This window comes from Typopeltis vanoorti, chromosome 3 (genome assembly GCF_054136105.1).
Source record: "Typopeltis vanoorti isolate ZY-2024b chromosome 3, IOZ_Tvanoo_1.0, whole genome shotgun sequence".
Taxonomy (NCBI): Eukaryota; Metazoa; Arthropoda; class Arachnida; order Uropygi; family Thelyphonidae; genus Typopeltis; species Typopeltis vanoorti.
The window spans coordinates 5,324,782-5,345,518 of NC_143551.1; the positions used below are offsets into that span (position 1 = coordinate 5,324,782).

Sequence of the window (20,737 nt, forward strand, 5' to 3'; positions counted from 1 at the left end):
TATTTTATTCCAAACACGTATACACTGTACTTACAGTGTGTATGCATATTTCAAAAGTTACAGCACCCCCACGATTTCAAGCCACAAGCCGCCACTGCTGCACACATTGCAAATTTGAATAATTCAAAGATATCAGGGGGAAATTTAGACTTACAGAGTGTCTATTAGTAGCAAATTAGTAAATAAATAAGTGACATCAAAATTAACCATTATGTCAATGCGATTTTAACTAATGATTTGAAATGGACAGAATTTTTTTTTTTTTTTTTTACAAAAGTAGAGGAGTTGGAAGTATGGGGAGAGGGGAAAGAGACTCAGCTAACTGCTGGGTAAGTTTATAAGTAAGACTGTCTATGCTCTTGACTATAGGGTTAGGGGAATATTGGATTTGCGAATTTCAGATACTCCATAAATATGGCGTGGTTTAACATGAATCAACTCCTCTAATTTTGTAAAAATCAGTCCATTTCAAATCAATAGTTAAAAATCACATCTTTAAAAAATCCCTAGCTTCATCATTATGAAGTAGATAGAGAGTTGAGGTTTAGAGGGCACATTGCTAGACTAGTTCACAGTATTACTTGGTTATTGAAGAACACACTAACAGAGATAAGGGAGTTATCATTCTTCTTTATAAAGCCTTGATATGACCACACCTGAATTACTATGCTCAGGTCTGGTCACCTGGATTTATTTCTTGGGAATGAGGAAGTGGTGCAGAGGATCCAGTGGGAGGCAAGCAACAAACAGTGGTGAGTGGTTTGTCGAACGCTTCCTATGAGGACAGATTGAGGGTTTGTTGGTTGTTGATTTCCTGGAATACAGTTCCCTCAATGTGGTACACAGCATATAATCTTCGTATACCAAAAACAAAATTTTACACTTTTCCACATTAAATCAACATCCATTATGTTTTATCCATAGTGTCAGCTTATTCAAATCATCCTGCAAGCTCTCACCATCACCGTAACTATCACCCTACCCAACTTTGCATCATCAGCAAACTGAAAACTAGTCCTCACACTAACACAATCCCCAGGGATGACCCCTTATTTGTCATGTATGTATGTACCTACCATGTATGTACTGAAAAAATCTTCTATGTCAATACCATAAAGCCCTTTCTATCCTAGCCTGCCTTTTCTGCCATCAATCAGTCTTTGCAACCAGCAGACCTTTAATCTGTCCTGGTAGGGACATAGACCTATTATAGACCTGTCCCGATCTTAGTCTGTTCATCTTCTCTAACTTATCTCATTTCCAAAAAAATCACCTGTGACAAAATACATTCAGTGTAATCCTATGTGAACAAACTACATTTTATGGAGTGTCATATGACACTCCATAAAATGTAGCTTCATAAAATGTAGTTTGATGAAATCACTTACCTGAGTTGCTATTTCTGTTATTGGGAAGTGCACATAAAGGGTATAACTGCATTCAGGATCTAAAATCACATGAAGCTGAGCTGCATCACTTTCAGTTGGAAACTGAGGAACGTGTATCCTTGCAGTAAAACGGGTTAATGCTCCTAATGCTGTTCTAAAGAAAAATGTTGATCCTTAACTTTCTTTTAAGAGATATGATTCATTTTATATTAATTAAAAGAATACTGAAAATACCTTTTTAAAGTTTCCATTCTTTTACATAATGATAAACTCTAGTTTCAAATCATACAAGCTGGAAAAACCTGACTGCAGAACTTGCATCATCTCAGACAAAAACACAAGTTAGGAACACAAGTTAGGAACATTATATATAATGCAGCAAGTCTGCAGAAGCATGTAGACTTTGTTGGTTCATGGATATGCAAGTTGAAGAAATCCTACTTAATTAGGATGAGACATGTTTTTAAGTAATTATATATTATTCTGGTTTTCTCTTATAAACTCTTACTTAAGAGTTTATAAGAGAAAACCAGAATAATATATAATTACTTAAAAACATGTCTCATCCTAATTAAGTAGGATTTCTTCAGATGTAAACATGAAAACTAGTAGATAAACAGTAGAGACTAACAAGTGTTACCCACTACGTAGTAATAAAAGAATATGATGATTTTAAAAATATTTCTAATTAAGAATTGCATTGTTGAACACACTAGGGATGTAAACACACTATATGTTTTTACACATCCAATTACATGTTTGGTCAGCTGTGGCTAGGATATATTCTAACAAGTTGATACTAAAGTTTATATATAGTTGTTTTGGATCTAAAGCCATTTCTAAGGATTCCCAAATTCTTCTCTCGGTTATATTATAGCAATAGTGTAAGTTTAGATTTACTCCATAACACCTGTCTCATTGCTGTGGCATCTTGTGGGCCAGATGAAATTTGTTTTACAAAGGCATTTGACAGGGTGCTACATAGGCTGATATTTAATTATTATTATTATTACGTGACACCTCCAGGGATTCCAAAGACTCATCAAGGGAGGGCACCTGCTCCACAACTCTCCGTCTCCACCACTCAAATCCACCCATGGCAACGAACCACAACTACTTTCATCATCTACACCAACACCATCTACTGCCGACCACCACCACCACTAGAATTTTCACAAACAATCACATGGATGTTTATCCACCCACACAGGATTCGAACCCACAGCCTTTTGGTTGGAGAGTGGATGCGCTAACCACTCGGCCAACCAGGTCGGCAAGTTACAGCATGGTATCTAATAGGTATCAGAGAGCAGAATCAAAGAAGTTGATGGTTAAAAGTGGAACCCCCCCCCCCCAGGGATCAGTACTGGGACACATTGTTTAATCTTAATACATAAACCAGCCACTGAATTAGCAACTTTTATTTACTTTACAGAAATCATTGGCTTCCGTATAGGCATGCAACTGCCAATCCTTTTCAATTCCATGTGCATAGGTTGGTGAGATATGGGTTAGGAACAGCCTTCATTTAAATGCTTCAGTCAACTGCTGCACATAGGAAGTTCTGTTTGTTTGTCCTTCTAAGAGGACGGTGATCTTGTTCCTGACAGACTGTCCTATGACCATTGTTACGCCTCTTAGACAAGCAATGTGGGTTTTTTCCCACATTAATCATCTGGAATATCTCACCTTTTTGAGAAACCAGTCAATTCTACTGTTTTCAAAATTGTGGCCCCAGTCAGACAGGCACCCACAATAAGCCCTTAATTGAACTCTGAAAACTCCTTTGTTTTTGCCATTGTGATCAATGCTACTGATGTTTACTGACTGGCAGCATTCCTAAATAGTTGCCTAGAACATGTGGTTACTCATATGACCATTTTGCATGGACACTGGGTAAGTAATGTTCCCTCAAAATTACAAGTGTTCTTTAATGGTGCTGCTTTTGGAATTTAGTTGTTCATATTGCGTTATTTTTGAGTTACCAGAAGGCAAGGTCACAGTTGGACATCTGCAGTGGAAGAAAAGATAGGTTTTCATTATTCGCCATTTAGTATAGTTAAATATAGTTTATACTTATAGTATCAAGTAAGTAAATTAGATTACAGTAGCGTATAACATAGTATTTAGCATTTAGTTTTAGCATTTAGGTTTAGTTGTATTTAGTGTTTAGTTGTAGTAGTTCCTCGGTACAATTTGAATAATGGCAGCTGCCACTGCTCCAATTACAAATGGCATGTCACAAAGTCCTTCCCCATTCAAGGACTCTATTTTGTGTAAAATATAAAGAATTTTGTGGCATGTATGCATCCCAGCAGTTGGATATGTGGCGGATGAGAGAAGGGGGATTGTGTATATCCTTAAAATGTAAACAATGGAAGGAATACAGGGAGTTAGATGCTACAATATCTGACCTTGTTACATCACAAGTGGGAGATTTTCGAGAGACAAGTAGTGTGATAGGTGAGAATAATGAGCAGCAAAATATGAATGAAAAAATAAGAGAGGGGAGTGTGGAAAGCTTGTGAAGTTTTCAAAGATAGTCATGATTGGGAGGAAATGGCGAGTAAGAGAGACTAACTTACAGAGAGAGAGATACATGAGTTGAAAGAGATGGTGGAATGTCTTGGGGATGAGATGAGAAGTATGAAAGATGAGATTAGGTGAATGGAAAGAGATGAATGCAAGGCGAATCAGAGTAGGAGTGAGGGGTATAATTTCCTTGAAGTCACTCCTCGACAAAATTGCATCGCAGACAACATCTTACCTTTTGTATGCTTTAATGCAACCAACCTGAATTTTGGAAAATGCTTAAGTTTTTGAATTAATTGATATTCCTGCCCAACGGTCGTTCATCTGACATGGAAGTCCATGGGTGACCGCAGCAGATGCACCGATGCGTGAACAGGCACCTCGTCTCGCTTTGCAACTGGAAGTGACGTCACAGGAAGGGGGATGAAATGGAAGTGATATCCAATAGACTTCATTGTGACACATGATCTTTAGAGGAGGAGGAAAGCGTCTCGCTGGTCGAATAATGGCGCGAATTCTGAAAGATATTCTGTTACCAGAGGAATTGTACGTACGTAGGTATATGAAGTAAACCATGCACAAATAAGAATAATTTTTGCTGGCTGTTGCACATATAAGGAGCATTTTTGCTTGCTATCACCACACATAAATGCTGTACATCATGCCTCCATAACTTTCGTACTGTTACGGTACAGTCGCTGGCAGGAAAATGCAGCCAAACACCGTAACCACCATACGAAGACAATATCGGCACAATTGGTGGATGTCTTGGATTGTATTGTAGTGTCGGTTTCTATAAAATGGAAAATTCAAACCAAACACACACTTCCAAACATAACGAACATATGCGGCACACAGTATCTAAGAGAGAAAAACTTTCATTTATTGCAAAACGAATGTGCACATATCACGAACAGCAACTAACTTCCTGCGGCTGGCCAACCACATGGATGAAAATGGCCAGTAAGTAAGACAACTGTGGTAAGATGACACTTTTAGTCAACATTGTGATTAGCTGGCTATTACATGCGGGCTATTTGAAGAGCAGCATTTACAAAGCAATGAACATAAGGAAGTGTTAACATCGCATTTTAGTTAGAAGTGATTAACAGTTGCATTTGAAAATGTGTATTTGTGCATTAAGATATGTCTACTGTGATCGTTTTTTACATATATATAATTTTCCAGTTAAAATTATAAATTTGTGCAGGAATGTTCTAAGTGAGAGATAGTTATCGGATATGAGTTACTGAATTTTTTTGGCTCTATGGAGGTGGAAGGCTTGGACTAGTGGCATCTTTGGATGTTAAGTTTGTGTTTGTTGTTGTGATGAATGGAGTAAGATGAGAGCTACATTTTTCACTCATCATCTCATAACGCGCTTAGTGAATGGAACAGTTTACATGTTGAATCCGAGTGCATGTAGTCATAGTTTGTCATGGGCAGATTAATGGGGATGAGAGATAAACGTTGTTGTGGGCAGATAAATGGAGATGTCAGGGTGATGGAGCTGATATCCTACATCCATTCATCTGTTTAAAGAGGAGATGTTTGTTCTGAAGAACTCTAAATAACATGCCAAATGTTAATTCTTTTTCTTAATGGAGATGTAAGCGTCATTGGTGCTATGGGCAGATGAATGGGGATGTCAGCACAATCCCACTGACATCCTTATTCATCTGCCCACAACGACTTTTATCATTACTCCCCATTAATTTCACCTGCACAACAACTTTTAATCCCCATTAATCTGCCCACGACAAACTACGACTACATGCACTCAGATTAAACATGTAAACTGTTCCATTCGCAAAGTGTGTTCTGAGATGAAACAAAAATGTAGCTCTTATCTTACTCCATTCATTACAACAACGAACTTAACATCCACTGATGCTCCTTATCCAAACCCTGCCCTACGTAGAGCTAAAAAATTTCAGTACGTCATATCCATTAACTATGTCCCCCCCCCCCCCCACACACACTATTACACCATACTTCCACATTACATACCAGAATCTAAACAGCAGTCAAAAACAGTGGACAGAAGTCAGTTATTCATCGCCAAAGAAGACAAATTCAGTTCCCATTTTGTTTATTAATTATCTTGAAAAGGGTAAAACAATAACAGGGAAATATTATTCCAATCTTTTAACCATACTTGACGAAAATGTTCTTTGGTGCTGAACAACCAGCTTCTGTCCACTGTTTTTACTGCTGTTTGGATTCTGGTGTGTAATGGTGAATCCAAATTTCATCCATAGTAATAAATCAACACACAAAATCAGTTTTAATCTTCAAAAAACGCTCCAAGCACTGTTCAAAGATTTTCATGCAAGTGCATTTTTGATCTGCTGTGAGCAAGTGCGACGCAATATTTTGCATTAAGAATGCAATATATCCCACATCCGTTCTTTTGAAATGCCTATAGTCATTTCAAAAGAATTTCGTTGCCACCTATGGTCGACGACGATAACTTTTCGGACCACTCTCATATGTTCGGCAACAAGTTACTAAAAGATGTTAATTTGTTTCCTCTTTCAAATGACACTTTCGGTCGAAGAATTAATGATATGGTAGGTGGTGTAGAAACTCAGTTAAGCAAAAGAGTTTAGAAGAGCTATTATTATGTGTTACAAATAGACGATACTGATATTATAAATGATGCGCAGTTAAAATATATGCTCGTAAAATATGCGCATGATGACAACATTCATGACGATATTCTGTTTTGTAGAACTTTGTCATCCCGAACAACTGGAGGAGAAATATTTCACACTCTCAATACTTACATAATACACAAAGGGATCCAGTGGGAAAAAATGTGTGGGCTTCTGTTCGGATGGAGATCGCGCCCTTACAGGCAGGTCAAGAAAGTAGCTCCGTATATGAATTGGGTACATTGTTTCATAGATAGGGAAGCGTTATCCTCAAAAGGAATGACATCATATTTTAAAATTATGCTACACAACGCTGTAAAGCTAGTTAATTTTATTAAGGCTTGACCATTAAATAACAGGTTACTTTCAGTACTTTGCGATAAAATGGCCAGTGAATATATACAACTTTTGCTTCATTCTGAAATTCGCTGGATTTCCAGGGGCAAAGTACTAACAAGATTATTTCAATTAAGGCACGAAGTTTCGTTGTTTGTAAATGAATGTAATTCTGATTTTGCATCACTCTTTATTGAAGAAACAGGTTATTGACACTATCCTATCTTTTAGACATGTTTTCAAAACATGTCTAAAAGATAGGATATGAAATGAACTAAATCTCTCCCTTCAGGGAAATTCTTTAACTGTTTTTGATGCCCACCGCAAAATAAAGGCATTTGAGAAAAAACTGGTGTTATGGATTACTTATGTAAAAGATGGACAATTTGAAGCTTTTCCAACAATGAATCCTTTTTAGTGGATTCTAAGTTTCTGGAAAGGGTTTGTGACCACCTCAAAACTCTGAAACAGAATTTTTAAACATATTTTGCGAATAACTTTTATAAGAAATTTTTGTGGATTCACGATCCATTGTAGGATTAGTCACTAGAATGCCTTTTGTTATTGAAAAAAAGAACAGTTAATTGAGCTTTCAATGACAGTGGGCTTAAAATACAAGTCCGTGATCTTGGTTTGAATCGATTCTGGATCTCACCTTCAGTGAGAAGTGAATTTCCTGAATTATCTCAAGAAGCATTAAAAATCGTCATGCAGTTTTCTACAACCTATGTTTGTGAGAACGGATTATCATCGCTCCTTCCTTCAAATAAAAACAAAATACAGAATTCGTCTTAGTGTGTGTGCCGATCTTCAACTAAAATGACCAATATTGAGCCAGATATCCAGCAACTCTGCAAGGGCCGAGAAGCTCAACCATCTCATTAAAAGCAAGTAGTAGCTACATAATTATATCATATTATTTATTTATTTAATAAAAATTAAAACTTTGTTCCATTGATGATACACTTTTCATTGTTTACGTCCAATGTAATTAATTATGTTTCTATATTCATTCAAAACATGCTTTTAGATTTATTATGTTATAAATGGCACAGTTTTTCCCAAATTTAGGTAATCCCCACATTTTCTTTTTAAAAAAAATTACATAACTTAGTGGTCCTTCAAATTGTTTTAGGCATTTTAATGGTCCTTGGGCTTACAAAGGTGAGAAACACCATATTATACTATAATCGTGTGGTGGCTTATTTATATTTATAGAAATTTATTTTATTTATATCATTTTATTTATATTTATTTATGTATCCACCTGTGTGTCTCTTGTATTGGTTACGTTGTGATGTGTGTTTGTGTACAATGCATGACATCCATGATAGTACCGATGTTGTTGTATGCAGCAGATTCATGTGGTCGGCTGCAAGCGACCATATACCATAACCAGAAAGATCTTTTATTTACATTTTTATTATGTCAAATAGATTTTATTTCAGAATACATTTGGGCATAATGCAGACGAAAAAAATTATTTGCAAATAATAAAAGAAAAGCAGCAAAAGAACTGGAAAAAGAGAAACTGACAGGACAGCCAACATCGTGTTAATTTTCTCAAAAGGCCATGGCATATCAAGATCTGTATGATCAATTAGAAACAAAGGAAGGACAGAGAAAAATTTACCAACTAGCGAAATGTAGAAATAAAGCAGCAAAGGACATCTTACATGTGAGGCAGATCAAAGATGCTGAAGGAAGAGTATTATGGAGGGATGTGGACATAAGAAACAGATGGAAAATATACTTTGAGGGACTTTTGAATGAGGAAAATGCAAGGACTCACAGAGGAGATGGGCAGCCTTCTGAGGGGATGGTGCAGAACATTAGTAGAATGGAAGTGACGGAGGCCATGAAGAGGATGAGGAATGGAAAATCGGTGGGCCCCGACAGAATTCCAGTGGCGGCATGGAAGGCACTGGGAGAAGAGGGAATTGACCTGCTGTGGGACCTGTTCATGAAAGTTTGCCATCAAGAAAATATACCCGAGGAATGGAGGGAGAGTACTCTTGTTCCCATCTACAAGGGTAAAGGGGATGCACAAGACTGTAAAAATTACAGAGGAATAAAGTTGATGTCCCACACAATGAAGATCCTAGAAAGAGTTTTTGATGGTAGAATGAGGAAGGAGGTGGAGATTGCAAAGGAACAATTTGGCTTCATGCCTGGTAGATCAACAACAGATGCTATCTTTGGGTTATGACAGATGATGGAAAAATATCGAGAGAAACAAAGGGAGCTACATCTGGTATTTATTGATCTGGAGAAAGCATACGATAGAGTGCCAAGACTAGAAGTCTGGAGGTGTCTGAAGGAGAAGAAGGTGCCGGAGAAATATGTCAGGTTGGTGCGGGAAATGTACAGAAATGTGAAGACAAGTGTTCGGACCTGTTTGGGACAGACAGAAAGTTTTCAAGTAACAGTTGGCTTGCATCAAGGGTCAGCATTAAGTCCGTTTCTGTTTAATATTGTGATGGAGGTGGGTAACAGAGGAGGTGAGAGAAGATGCACCTTGGACAATGTTGTATGCAGATGACATCTTGCTGTGTGTAGATTCAAGAGAAGAAGCGGGAACTAAACTGGAAAGATGGAGAAAAGTACTGGAAGAGAGAGGTATGAGACTGAGCAGAAGTAAGACAGAGTATATGTGTTGCGCAGTGGGCGGCGGCAGCCAGGAGACAGATCTGGAGCTGGAAGGAAATGTCATCAGGAAGGCGAGAGACTTTAGATACTTAGGTTCAACAGTGGAAAAAGATGGAGGAGCTGAGAAGGAAGTGGGATGCAGGATACAAGCGGGTTGGAGGAACTGGAGGGAGATGGCTGGAGTGTTATGCGATAAGAGGGTGCTGATCAATCTGAAAGGCAAAATTTATAGGACAGTAGTGAGGCCAGCTATGACATATGTTATAGAAACTGTGGCCCTGAGGAAAAATAACATCAGCAGGATGGAAGTAGCAGAGATGAGAATGCTTAGGTGGATGTGCTGTGTGACCAGAAAGGATCGTCTGAGAAATGACTATGTCAGGGGAACAGTGAAAGTTATGAACTTAGGAGCAAAAATACAGGCGGCAAGGTTGAGATGGTTTGGTCATGTGATGAAGAGGGAGGACGAATATGTGAGAAGAAGGGTCATGCAGATGGATGTGCAAGGAAGGCGGAAGCGTGGGCAGCCAAAGAAGAGGACTTGAAGATGAAGAACTTGGATGTGGTGACAGCCCAAGTCAGGAAGGTGTGGAGGAGACTCATTACAAACAGTGAACCCACTTAAGTGGGAGAAGCTGCAGAAGAAGAAGATTCAAATTGACAATAATACGAAATATGAAGCAAAAGCATTAGCTTTGAAAATTAAAGATTATGGATTTTTGTGTTCACTTATAATCTTGTATGCAGGATGAATGCAGTGAGTGAAATGCCTCAGAATCCAAACACAAATTTAAGTGAATCTAAAAACGCATTAAACAACGTAATCCACTTTACTAAACAATTTAGATTGGAAAATTGAAAATTTTAATGTGATACTTGAATCGGCAAAAGAGTTACGATTCCATTTAGAAATTTCTCCTGAGTTCAAAAGCAGTACATTACCCAGATGTGAAAAACGATATTTCTCTTAGGAATGTTCGAACGAAGTGCCAATTGATCCTCAATATAACTTTAAAGTTACATTTCTTCTTCCAATTGTGGAAACTATTATTGATCTTTTTGCTGGATGGTTTCATCTCTTGAGAAGCCACTTTAACATAGTTCAGTTTTCGTGCAATTTCAAGGAAATTTCTAATATGGATGATGACACATTAAGAAAACACTGTGATTTACAAGTTCACTAAAACAATATTTCTGCCACCGAATTGTATAATGAAATTCAAATTCTAAAGGACATCATACAGGATAGTGACAATTTACACTCACTGAAAATATTTCAATATATATATGCAAATGACTTTGAAAGCGTCTTTATTAATTTAACAATTTCTCTTCGAATATTTTTGCCACTTCCAGTTTCAATAGCAAACGATCATTTTCAATACAGAAAATAATTAAAACATATCGAAGATCACTTTCACAGAAAAGGCTGGTTGGACTGTCAATAATCGCAATAGAAGGTGATATCTGTGAAAAACAATAAACAAGTGACTTTTTGTAATTTGATTCCATAAAATCAAGAAAAGTAAACTGTTAAATAATTTAATTTTTCATAGATTTCTTTTTCCAAAATAAACAATTCTTGCCGTCATGCAACTTAGTGTGTGCAACTCTAGTTATGATAGGTGATAGCCAGTAATCGGACTTATCTGTAATTCTAGTTTATGTGCATTTTTAAATGCTTTACGATTTTTGATGGGTTGGTAAATAAACAGTCGATGTTATGACAACAGATTCTTCTTCCTAATGAAATTATTTAATGGTAATATTAAATTTGCTGTCTTTTATTTTTCGAATCCGTACAAAAGAACAAAAGATTTATCTTCTTTCATTTACTGGAGATATAATGCAGAATTTTCAAATGCTTGTTTGGAAAATAATCATGATATAGATTTGTATTTTTTTAAAAGTCAAATATATTAAAATACGTTACAATACATATAAGCTTTTGTTTACCTTCCTTTGAAAATACTATTATATGAATCGTCATGCTTTATTTAGTTTTAGAAACGAGTGTTTCTACTTTTATGAACAGGAAATAATGTTACGATTGTGTGCCTTGTTGTCATAAAAATTGTATATACAGTCATAGTTCAGCAAGAACTTATTCATCTTCTGAAAATTGCAATCGATGATTTTTATTTATTTTTGTATGATGCATATAGTTAAGTATTGCTTAATCTCCATAGATATGGAGAAAATATATGAGAGATATTCAGCACAGACTGATTCAAAATTTATGCTAATTTTGAACAATTCCAATTAATCCCCCCCTCTCTCTCTCCACTGATTTATAAAGAACTACTCTAATTTTCTGCTGAAAGTTTTCCCAAGTATTCAATATCTATTAGTTTTCCCAGAAATAATATCCACAATATCTATTATTTCATTTTAACGTTTATTAACAAATATTGTTGCACTCGCCGAACTCCGGACTATTTCTTTGCAATCTACAATAATTTATTCACCTGTGTGTGTGTGTGACAGACATTATTCAGTTTTAGAAATTCTTTTCGATATTTGCACCATATAAAAACCGTTCACATGTACCAAAATAAAAAAACAATTTCAGTAGTGTCAGCTTTTTCTTAAAACATTTCAAAAATGTTTTAAGAAATGGAAAAAACTTTTTCCATTTCCAGCAGCACAAGTAGTAGACAATAATCTTCCTAGGAAAAACGTTTGTCTCAGAAATACTAGACAATAATCTTCTAAGTGGAGATTATTGTTTCTCAATGCTATTGAGAAAGAAATACCATTTCCTCAGAAGTAGTAATAATAATAATAAGAAAAGATGTGGTACTTTCATTCAGTGGAAATTTCAGAATGATGTGTGATTTATAATGTACTCTGTGTGATTTTAGAAAAGTGTACATCATTATTTTCTGGCTATTTCTGTCAACTGAACATCGGAAATAATGAGTGCGACTAACTATAGGGGATTTGTAATGGTTTTGACCTCCTGACTTAGAAGAATGAACCTGTGTTATTTGGGATTTCCTCAATTAGGAAATTCAAGCTAATATTTTGGTGATATCCAAAATATATATGTTTACAGCTTCAGATATACTGCTGATGTTTGAGAACAACTCTTTCTGGTTTTTGAACAAGGTATATTAAATTGCATTACATTCCTAATTCAAGGATAATTTTAAAATATTGCAAAATTATGTTCTTTACTATTTCAAGTGAACTCACAGTTGAAAAACAAAACTGTTATTATTATTTGCAGGATGTTCATTTCAATAATAATAATGTTGGTTCATTGTAAAGTAACCTTTCGTGGGTGGAAGTAACAAATAAATATATATAGGAGGAAATCATCTGAGACATGTCCTGTATTGAACGGATTTTAAGTAACATTTTTTATCTTTTAAGTAATACCTCCCCCTCCCACAACCACAACCGCTCATAACAACTGATTTATAAATAATTACGGGCTCCTAATTTCTCATTTTACCCATTTCATACTTTTCACAGTATGTACTTCACAACTGATATGATTAAGGATTTTCACAATATCTATAAAGAAAAGTCGTCAAAGCTCATCCTTCATGAAATTTGAGAAGTATTCTATGAAATTTAATTGGAACAAAAACAAACAAAAAAAACCATCACATTTTGAATAATTATTCACGGCAGGGCTATGGTAACTCGGAATCGTAGTAACTCGAAAGATTGGAATAATATTTCCCTGTTATTGTTTTACCATTTTCAAGATAATTAATAAACAAAATGCCTTCCGCATCCCAAAACACTGATGCCATGACCTTTCCTGGTGATGGAACTGACTTTATCTTCTTTGGCACTGAACAACTGGCTTCTGCTGTGTAATAGTGTGTGTATGGGGGGGGGGGACATAGTTAACAGACATGACCTACCGAATTTTTTTGGCTCTATGGAGGGGACGGCTTGGACAAGGAGCATCCTTGGATGTTGAATTCATGTTCGTTGTTATGATGAATGGAGTAAGATAAGAGCTACATTTTTCTCTCATCTCACAACGCACTTAGCGAATGGAACAGTTTACACGTCGAATCAGAGTGCATGTAGTCGTAGTTTGTCGTGGGCAGATTAATATGGATAAAAGATAAAAGTTGTTGTGGAGTCGAGTTTAATGATTGTGGGCAGATTAATGGGAATGAATGATAAAAGTCATTATGGGTGGATGAATGAGGATGTCAGTGGGATGGCATCGACATCCCCATTTATCTGCCCATAGCACCAATGCCGCTCACATCCCCATTAAGAAAAAGTACTAATGTTTTCTTTAGAACTAACATTTGCCATGTTATTAAGAACTGTAGTTCTTCAGAACTAACATCTCCTCTTTAAGCAGATGAATGGATGGGGATATCAGTGCCATCACCCTGGCATCCCCATTTATCTGCCCACGACTACACGCACTTGGATTCGATATGTAAACTGTTCCATTCGCTAAGTTTGTTGCTAGATGAGAGAAAAATGTAGCTATTATCTTACTCCATTCATCACAACAACAAACATGAACTGAACATCTACAGATGCCCCTTGTTCAACCCCCCCCACCCTCCATAGAGCCAAAAAATTCAGTAACTCATATCTGATAACTAACTCATATCCGATAACTATCTCTCAATTAGAACATTCCAGCACAAATGTCTTAGTGCACGAATACACATTTTCAAATGCAACTGTTAATCACTTCTAACTAAAATGTGATGTTAGCACTTCCTCATGTAGAAGAAACTCAGGAAGAGCTTCCAAATTCTTGGCATAAGTCAATTGTCATTGCTATCCCAAAACCAGGAAAAGATCCAACACAAGCAAATAACTATCGACCCACTGGTCTGACCAGCTGTCTTTGTAAGATACTAGAGAAAATGGTTAATGCCAGACTTCTCTGGTATTTAGAAAGCAAAAGTCTTCTCTCCAGTACACAGTGTAGTTTCCGTAGACATCGTTCAACTTTAGTCATTCTTCCTCTTACTTGCCACATAACAAAAGAACTCTTCAGGATTGCCTTTGGCTAGCTTGGCTAGATTCTTCTCATAATCTGATTTTGCCTTCCTTGCCATGCTGGTCACCTTTCTCTTTATATCCTCCATAGCATTTTCTTCTTCTGCAGCTCATGCTTAATGATATTATTCATTCATCTAATTAACCCTCCTACATTAGGTATACAATTTAACATTGCTTCCTTTAAATGACCCTTAACTATATCTCATGCAATACTAACATCCTTACCTTGCAATGTTTTATGCCATGGTACAGATTTAAGCTTTATCCAAAGTTGTCATAATCATTTGACTTATAGTTCCACATATACCCATTCTTGAAAAAATATTCCTCATTTTACAATCTCCGAAGTCAAGACTGCATGGTCACTTTCACCAATTGGAGGCAATGATGTTACCTTGGTTATGGATAGCTCTACTGATTCTATAAGCAGGTTCAATACACTACAACCACTAGTCCTCTCCATCACATGCTGCGCTAAGTAATTATCTCTTAGCAGGTATATAAATTCTATTTCATTCCTGCCATTAGATCTTTCTTCCTTACAGTCTATATCTCCATAGTTGAATTCCTCCCATAATAATCACTTGACCTGTACTCATTATGCTAATTTCCTGATGCATGCCTTCCATATCATTAGTGGAACCTCCCCGACCTATAGCAACAACCAACTATATATTTTGTCTTACTGACCTTAACCTCACATCAGACTGTTTCAAATTAACATTCTCCTATCTCCTATTCTTTTTGGCTGCAATTCATCCACTATCATTATCAATAACTCTCTCCCCATCCTATCTTCCCTGAAGATACTAAATCATTCACATTCTATCACCTGAAACTATATCATCTGCTGTTAGCCCAGTCTCACTAATGCCTATAACTTTTGGCAAGGTTGCACTAACCAATGCCAAAAACTCCTCCCTCTTGTTCTGGCATTAGTATACAGAAACTGCAGCATCATTTTAGGTCCCACCCACCTTTACTTTCTGAATTGACTACATATTCAATATTTTTGCTTGAGAGACTAGATTTCTGATTTGGTCATTCTCACACTCACTTGCTTCATGAGTGCCTTCATACACACTTGCTTCCAACCCTTATTGCTTAAGTTTCCCTGAATTTTCTCTTCAGCATGCTCAGTGAAAATAGCTCTCTCTCTGGACACCTAACACCAAAACCATTTAGATGGAGATGCACAAATCCTTCTTTCCATCAAACACAGACCATAGATCGACAAATCTTACATCACTTTTTCACAATCTTCGTATAGACTCACTAGTTATTAATGCCTTCCTCCTCAGTTCACTTCTAGCATAGCATGGAAGGAGACTTACCATCTTCACCTTCTCACTCTCTTTAGTTTTTCCTCTTCAAACAACGGCTTTGCATCCTTCCTCATAGAATACTTCTTGCCTCTCAAATCATTTGTACCAGCAAGTCAATCATTTCCTTTCACTTGCCTTTCGGATGCCGTGGTTAATATTGTGAATTTTTACACCCGGAAAACAAGATTTTGTCAAACTTTCATTAAGGATTCTCCTGATTCTTGAGTCTCCCTACATAATTTTCTCTTTAGCTTGTTTTTCTTGTATGTTTGATTGGTCAGTCTTTATTATTCCTTTACACTACCTGCTTCTTTAAATTAAAGATATCAAGAACTTATATACTTGGTTTAATCCTTTATCCAAGTGTAAGCAAACAAAGTTTGGCACCTGAAAATAATCAGGACTAGGGCAACTTGTATATAGAAGCTAATGACTTCACATCACTTGCTTTAGCATCCCATAATGCAAAGCACATATCCTTACAGACAGGTATAATGCTATGCATTATGGGAAGGATCACCACCCTGACCAGTTTCGACCTTCACTGGGGTGAAAAAGTAAAGGGTTGCTCATCATAGGCCTAGAGTGGTTAGTATAGGAGTGCAAGAGAGCCTGATAGTATTAGGAGAAAGAAAAGACAGATAGATAGATAGATAGCATGAGAGGTAAATTAAAGTCCTCAGCTCTTTTATATCATCATACAGCTGAAGGCTATCAGTTTCCTTTTTCACCAATCTCACATAGATGAACAACCAAAAGACTAATTGAAACTAAAGCGCAAGGATGACTGAGGTAGTTAGCCAGTCTGAGTTAACTGCCTTGAGTTGGCCTTCTCTGCCTGTGATTTCTCTCCAATTATCCCTGCAGCTGACTATAAGACTACATTCAAGATGGAACTATTTAAAAAACCTCTCATAGCGAGAATAAACAGAAATTTATCCCCCCCCACCCCTGGTGAATATTGCATAATATGGGTGGTCTACACCATCTAGACGAAAATTTGATATCTCCTAGAATGCTTCTTTCTAAATACAAAAGTCATCTGACTCAACAATAAAATTTCCACAATACAATATTATAAAGCATTTGGATGTCATATTGCTAGTTTTCAAATCCATGTTTCTTTCTAACCTTCCATAAATGGTATTTCATCATCATCATCATCATCAAATTCCTGCCATGTACCCTCAAGGGGTGTACAGGATATGACAGTACTACATGAAAAAATTACATCATTACTAACTTCCTATCTACAATTTTCCTCCAAATCAGTCTGTTACTTGTCAAGACTCCAACATTATCAGATCTTATATTTCTATCGTCTAAGGCACTTTGTACCGTATCAATCCACCTATATCTTGGTCTTCCTCTGGGTCGTTTTCCTGCCAACCTGGCAGAGAACACTTGTTTTGCTAATCTTTCCTCTCCCATTCTATTTAAGTGACCATACCATCTCAGATTAGCTCTGCTAACGCATTCCTGGATGCTGACAATGTCAAGTTCTTTCCTAATATCCTCATTTTTAATATGATATTGCCATTGATGCCATCTGTTCACGCCTCTAATCTTTCTCAGGACTCTCATATCTGCGGTCTCTAGTCTTTGGTCAAGTGTTTTACTTCTGACCCAGCTCTCAGATCCATAAGTTAAAATTGGTTTGAACACAGTCTTGTATACAGCTAATTTAGTGTTCCGACTACTTTCTCTCTTATTCCATATGAATTTATTCAATTGACTTCCCACGATACCAGCTTTGCTGATTCTGTTGTCTATTTCTATATTTAGTTTACCATCTTCAGTAAAAATTGTGCCTAAGTAGCTGAAATGTTTTACTTGTTCCACAGGTTCTCCATTCACAACACAGTTGACATTTTCAATGATTCTGCCTATTTTCATTGTCTTTGTCTTTTTATTGCTGACCTTCATACCATATCTATTACAACAGCAATTCAATTTAGTCAGAGAATCTTGCAGACTTGTAGCGGATTTATTTAGAAGTATAACATCATCCGCATAAAGCAAAGAGCTGACATTAACATCTCCAATTTTGATATCAGGTTTAATACCACATTCCTTCATAATGTGATCCATATAGATAATGAATAACAGAGGGGATAATGTACATCCTTGTCTCACACCAGATTTAACATTAAACCATCTTCCTGTACTTCCTTCAATTCTAACTGCTGACTCACAACTCAAATAAAGACTAAGTATTGCTTGATATAATGCCCCATTGACACCATATAACTGCAGCGTATTGAATAGCTTCTCTCTTGGCACCTTGTCATATGCCTTTTCGAAATCGACAAAACTTAAATACAGATCTTTGTTATATTCCCATGCTTTCTCGACTATTTGTCGTAAAGTGAAGATCTGATCCTGACAGCCTCTATTTGGCCTGAATCCAGCTTGTTCTTCACCAAGCTTTTCTTCCACAATTCTTCTCAACCGTTTCTCAAGTATACTTGCATAGATCTTGCCAGGAACACTCAGTAGGGAAATAACTCTGTAATTCTCACATTCAGTTTTATTTCCCTTTTTATATATGGGTACTATGAGAGCTCTACTCCAATCATCGGGAATTCGTCCCTCTGTCCAGGCTTTCTGAACTATGCAGTGCAGCCACTGTAAGACTCTTATACCACCATACTTCAGCATTTCTGGTCGAATATCATCTACTCCTGCTGCCTTTCCACATTTCAAGCCTTTGATGGCTTTTTCTACTTCAAGTATGGATATGTATTCCTGACTGCATGCCTGGTCAGTGTTTTTTATCACTGTGCTGTCATCACTGCTTGTTTCATTTAGCAGTTTTTCAAAGTAATTACTCCATACTTCAAGGATATCTTTTTCTCCTGTTTTCATTTCACCTTTATCATCTCTAATTCCTTTTACAGCACTCTTTCCTCCATTCCTAAGCTTCTTCAACAACCTCCAGAATATTTTGCCACCTTCTTGATATTTATTTTCTATATTCTTGCCAAAGTCCTCCCATGACTTTTGTTTAGCTAGTTTTACACACTGTTTAGCTTTCTTACATTTGTCTCTGTATTCTGTAAGAGTAAAAGCTGACTTATTTGCCAGGAACTTTTGATATGCTTTCTTCTTTTCCTTCACTGCCTCTTTAACTTCCTGTGTCCACCAGGGAGTTCTGATTTTTTTATCCTTGCACACAACCTCACCACATGCCTCTCTGGCAGAATCAATCAATGTTTCCTTCAGAGTTTGCCACTGAATCTCCAAGGTTTGATTCCTGTTCTCAAACTCTTTCATTTTCTTTTCAATAATATTTCTGTATTTTAGTCTACAGTTTACATCTGAGAGCTGCTCAACTTTTATTCGCTTTAAAACTTTCTTACATGTTATTCTTTTCAATATGAAATTCAATTTTATCCTGCTCAAGACTAAATAGTGATCACTTCCAATTTCAAATCCTCTGTACACTCTGGTGTCCTGCACCAGGGAGAAAACATCACTATCAACAATAACATAGTCAATGAGACTTTTCTTATTCCTAGCCTCTTCTCTCCATGTGAATTTGTGCACATTTTTATGTTGGAACATGGTGTTAGTAATAACCAGTCCATGTCCTGAGCAGAAATCCAACAGATATTTGCCATTATTATTAGCTTTGCTCTTTTCTCCAAATTTTCCCAAAATATTTTTGTATGTCTCACAATCATTCCCTACTCTACTATTTAGATCCCCAACAAGGACCAACTTTTCCTTTTTCATTGTGTCAGTTGCTTTTTCTAAAGCCTCAAAAAATTCCTTCACTTCTACCTTAGTAGAACCTTCTGTGGGACCATAGGCACAAATAAGTCTCATTGTCCAGTTCCCCATTCTCATATTTGCCCACATTACTCTACTTGAGACTGACTGCCATTCAAGAAGATTAGCCTCGTATTTTGTGTTGAATACTATGGCTACTCCTTCTTTTCCTTGATTGTTATTGCCTGAATATAACATTTTGTATTTATTGCTCAGAAAGATCTCACCAGTTTTGGTCTTTTTTGTTTCAGTCACCCCTATTATGTCGATCTGGTACTTATCTAATTCCTCAGCTAGCTCCATTTCTTTGCCATTGAGGCTTCTTACGTTGATAGTACCAATCTTTAACTCTGGTGATGTTGAGTTGGGGTTTGTTTTCAGATTTGTTCCAGTAGCTGACTTTTCGCTGTTCGCCCTGGTTCCCTGGCGAAAACAACGGGGGCCTTGTTTAACCGGGCGACGCCCCAGCCGGCATGAAATTTTGTCATGTTGTACCATCATTTTTTATTTTGGTTTAACCAATAAGAATACAATTTGGTCGGCTAAATCCCAAATTGCCAGCTCATCCTCGTTCGTTCAGTATCAAAGTAGATACCCAACAGGGTGCACCACGAGAAGGTGAGGATTGGACATTAGGTCAGAAGCCCTGGTCGGTTCTCCGCATTCCTTTAAAGGCTATGTGGAGGTCTCCTCTCAGTTATACAGCTTTGACCCTTAAGCACCCCTGACCCTTAAGCACCCCTTGGTATTAAATGGTATTTTAATTCATTAATTATAAAAGGCAAAATTCTCTTCCCATTGCTTACAGGCTGTGGATACTGCAAAGAAAAAAATAATAATAATAATAACCTGTTCTGCTATAAGTAATTGAATGCCCAATACATTACATAATCTGTTCCAAATATGCAGGGCAAGAGGGCAGTTGTAGAATGAATGTTCGACTATTTCCAATTGGTAACAAATGTCACAGATTGGACATCTGTGACATCCGATGTTAAAGTACCTCCATTTGATGGTGTTGATTAGAAGACGGCCATGCAATTCTCCAAGCAAATCCCTCCTATTAAGGTATCCT

The 20,737-nt window shown here is 36.8% G+C and overlaps 1 protein-coding gene across 1 annotated transcript in view; it reads right to left on the reverse strand.

Annotated features, from left to right (window-relative positions):
* LOC150107877 (GPI inositol-deacylase-like) overlaps nt 1–20,737 on the reverse strand; it is a 301,804-nt gene that overhangs the window by 174,429 nt on the left and 106,638 nt on the right. The window contains exon 7 of the mRNA XM_090415403.1: nt 1,389–1,542. Within this exon, the coding sequence (XP_090271529.1) occupies nt 1,389–1,542 (154 nt within the window). The remainder of the gene's footprint in view (nt 1–1,388; nt 1,543–20,737) is intronic.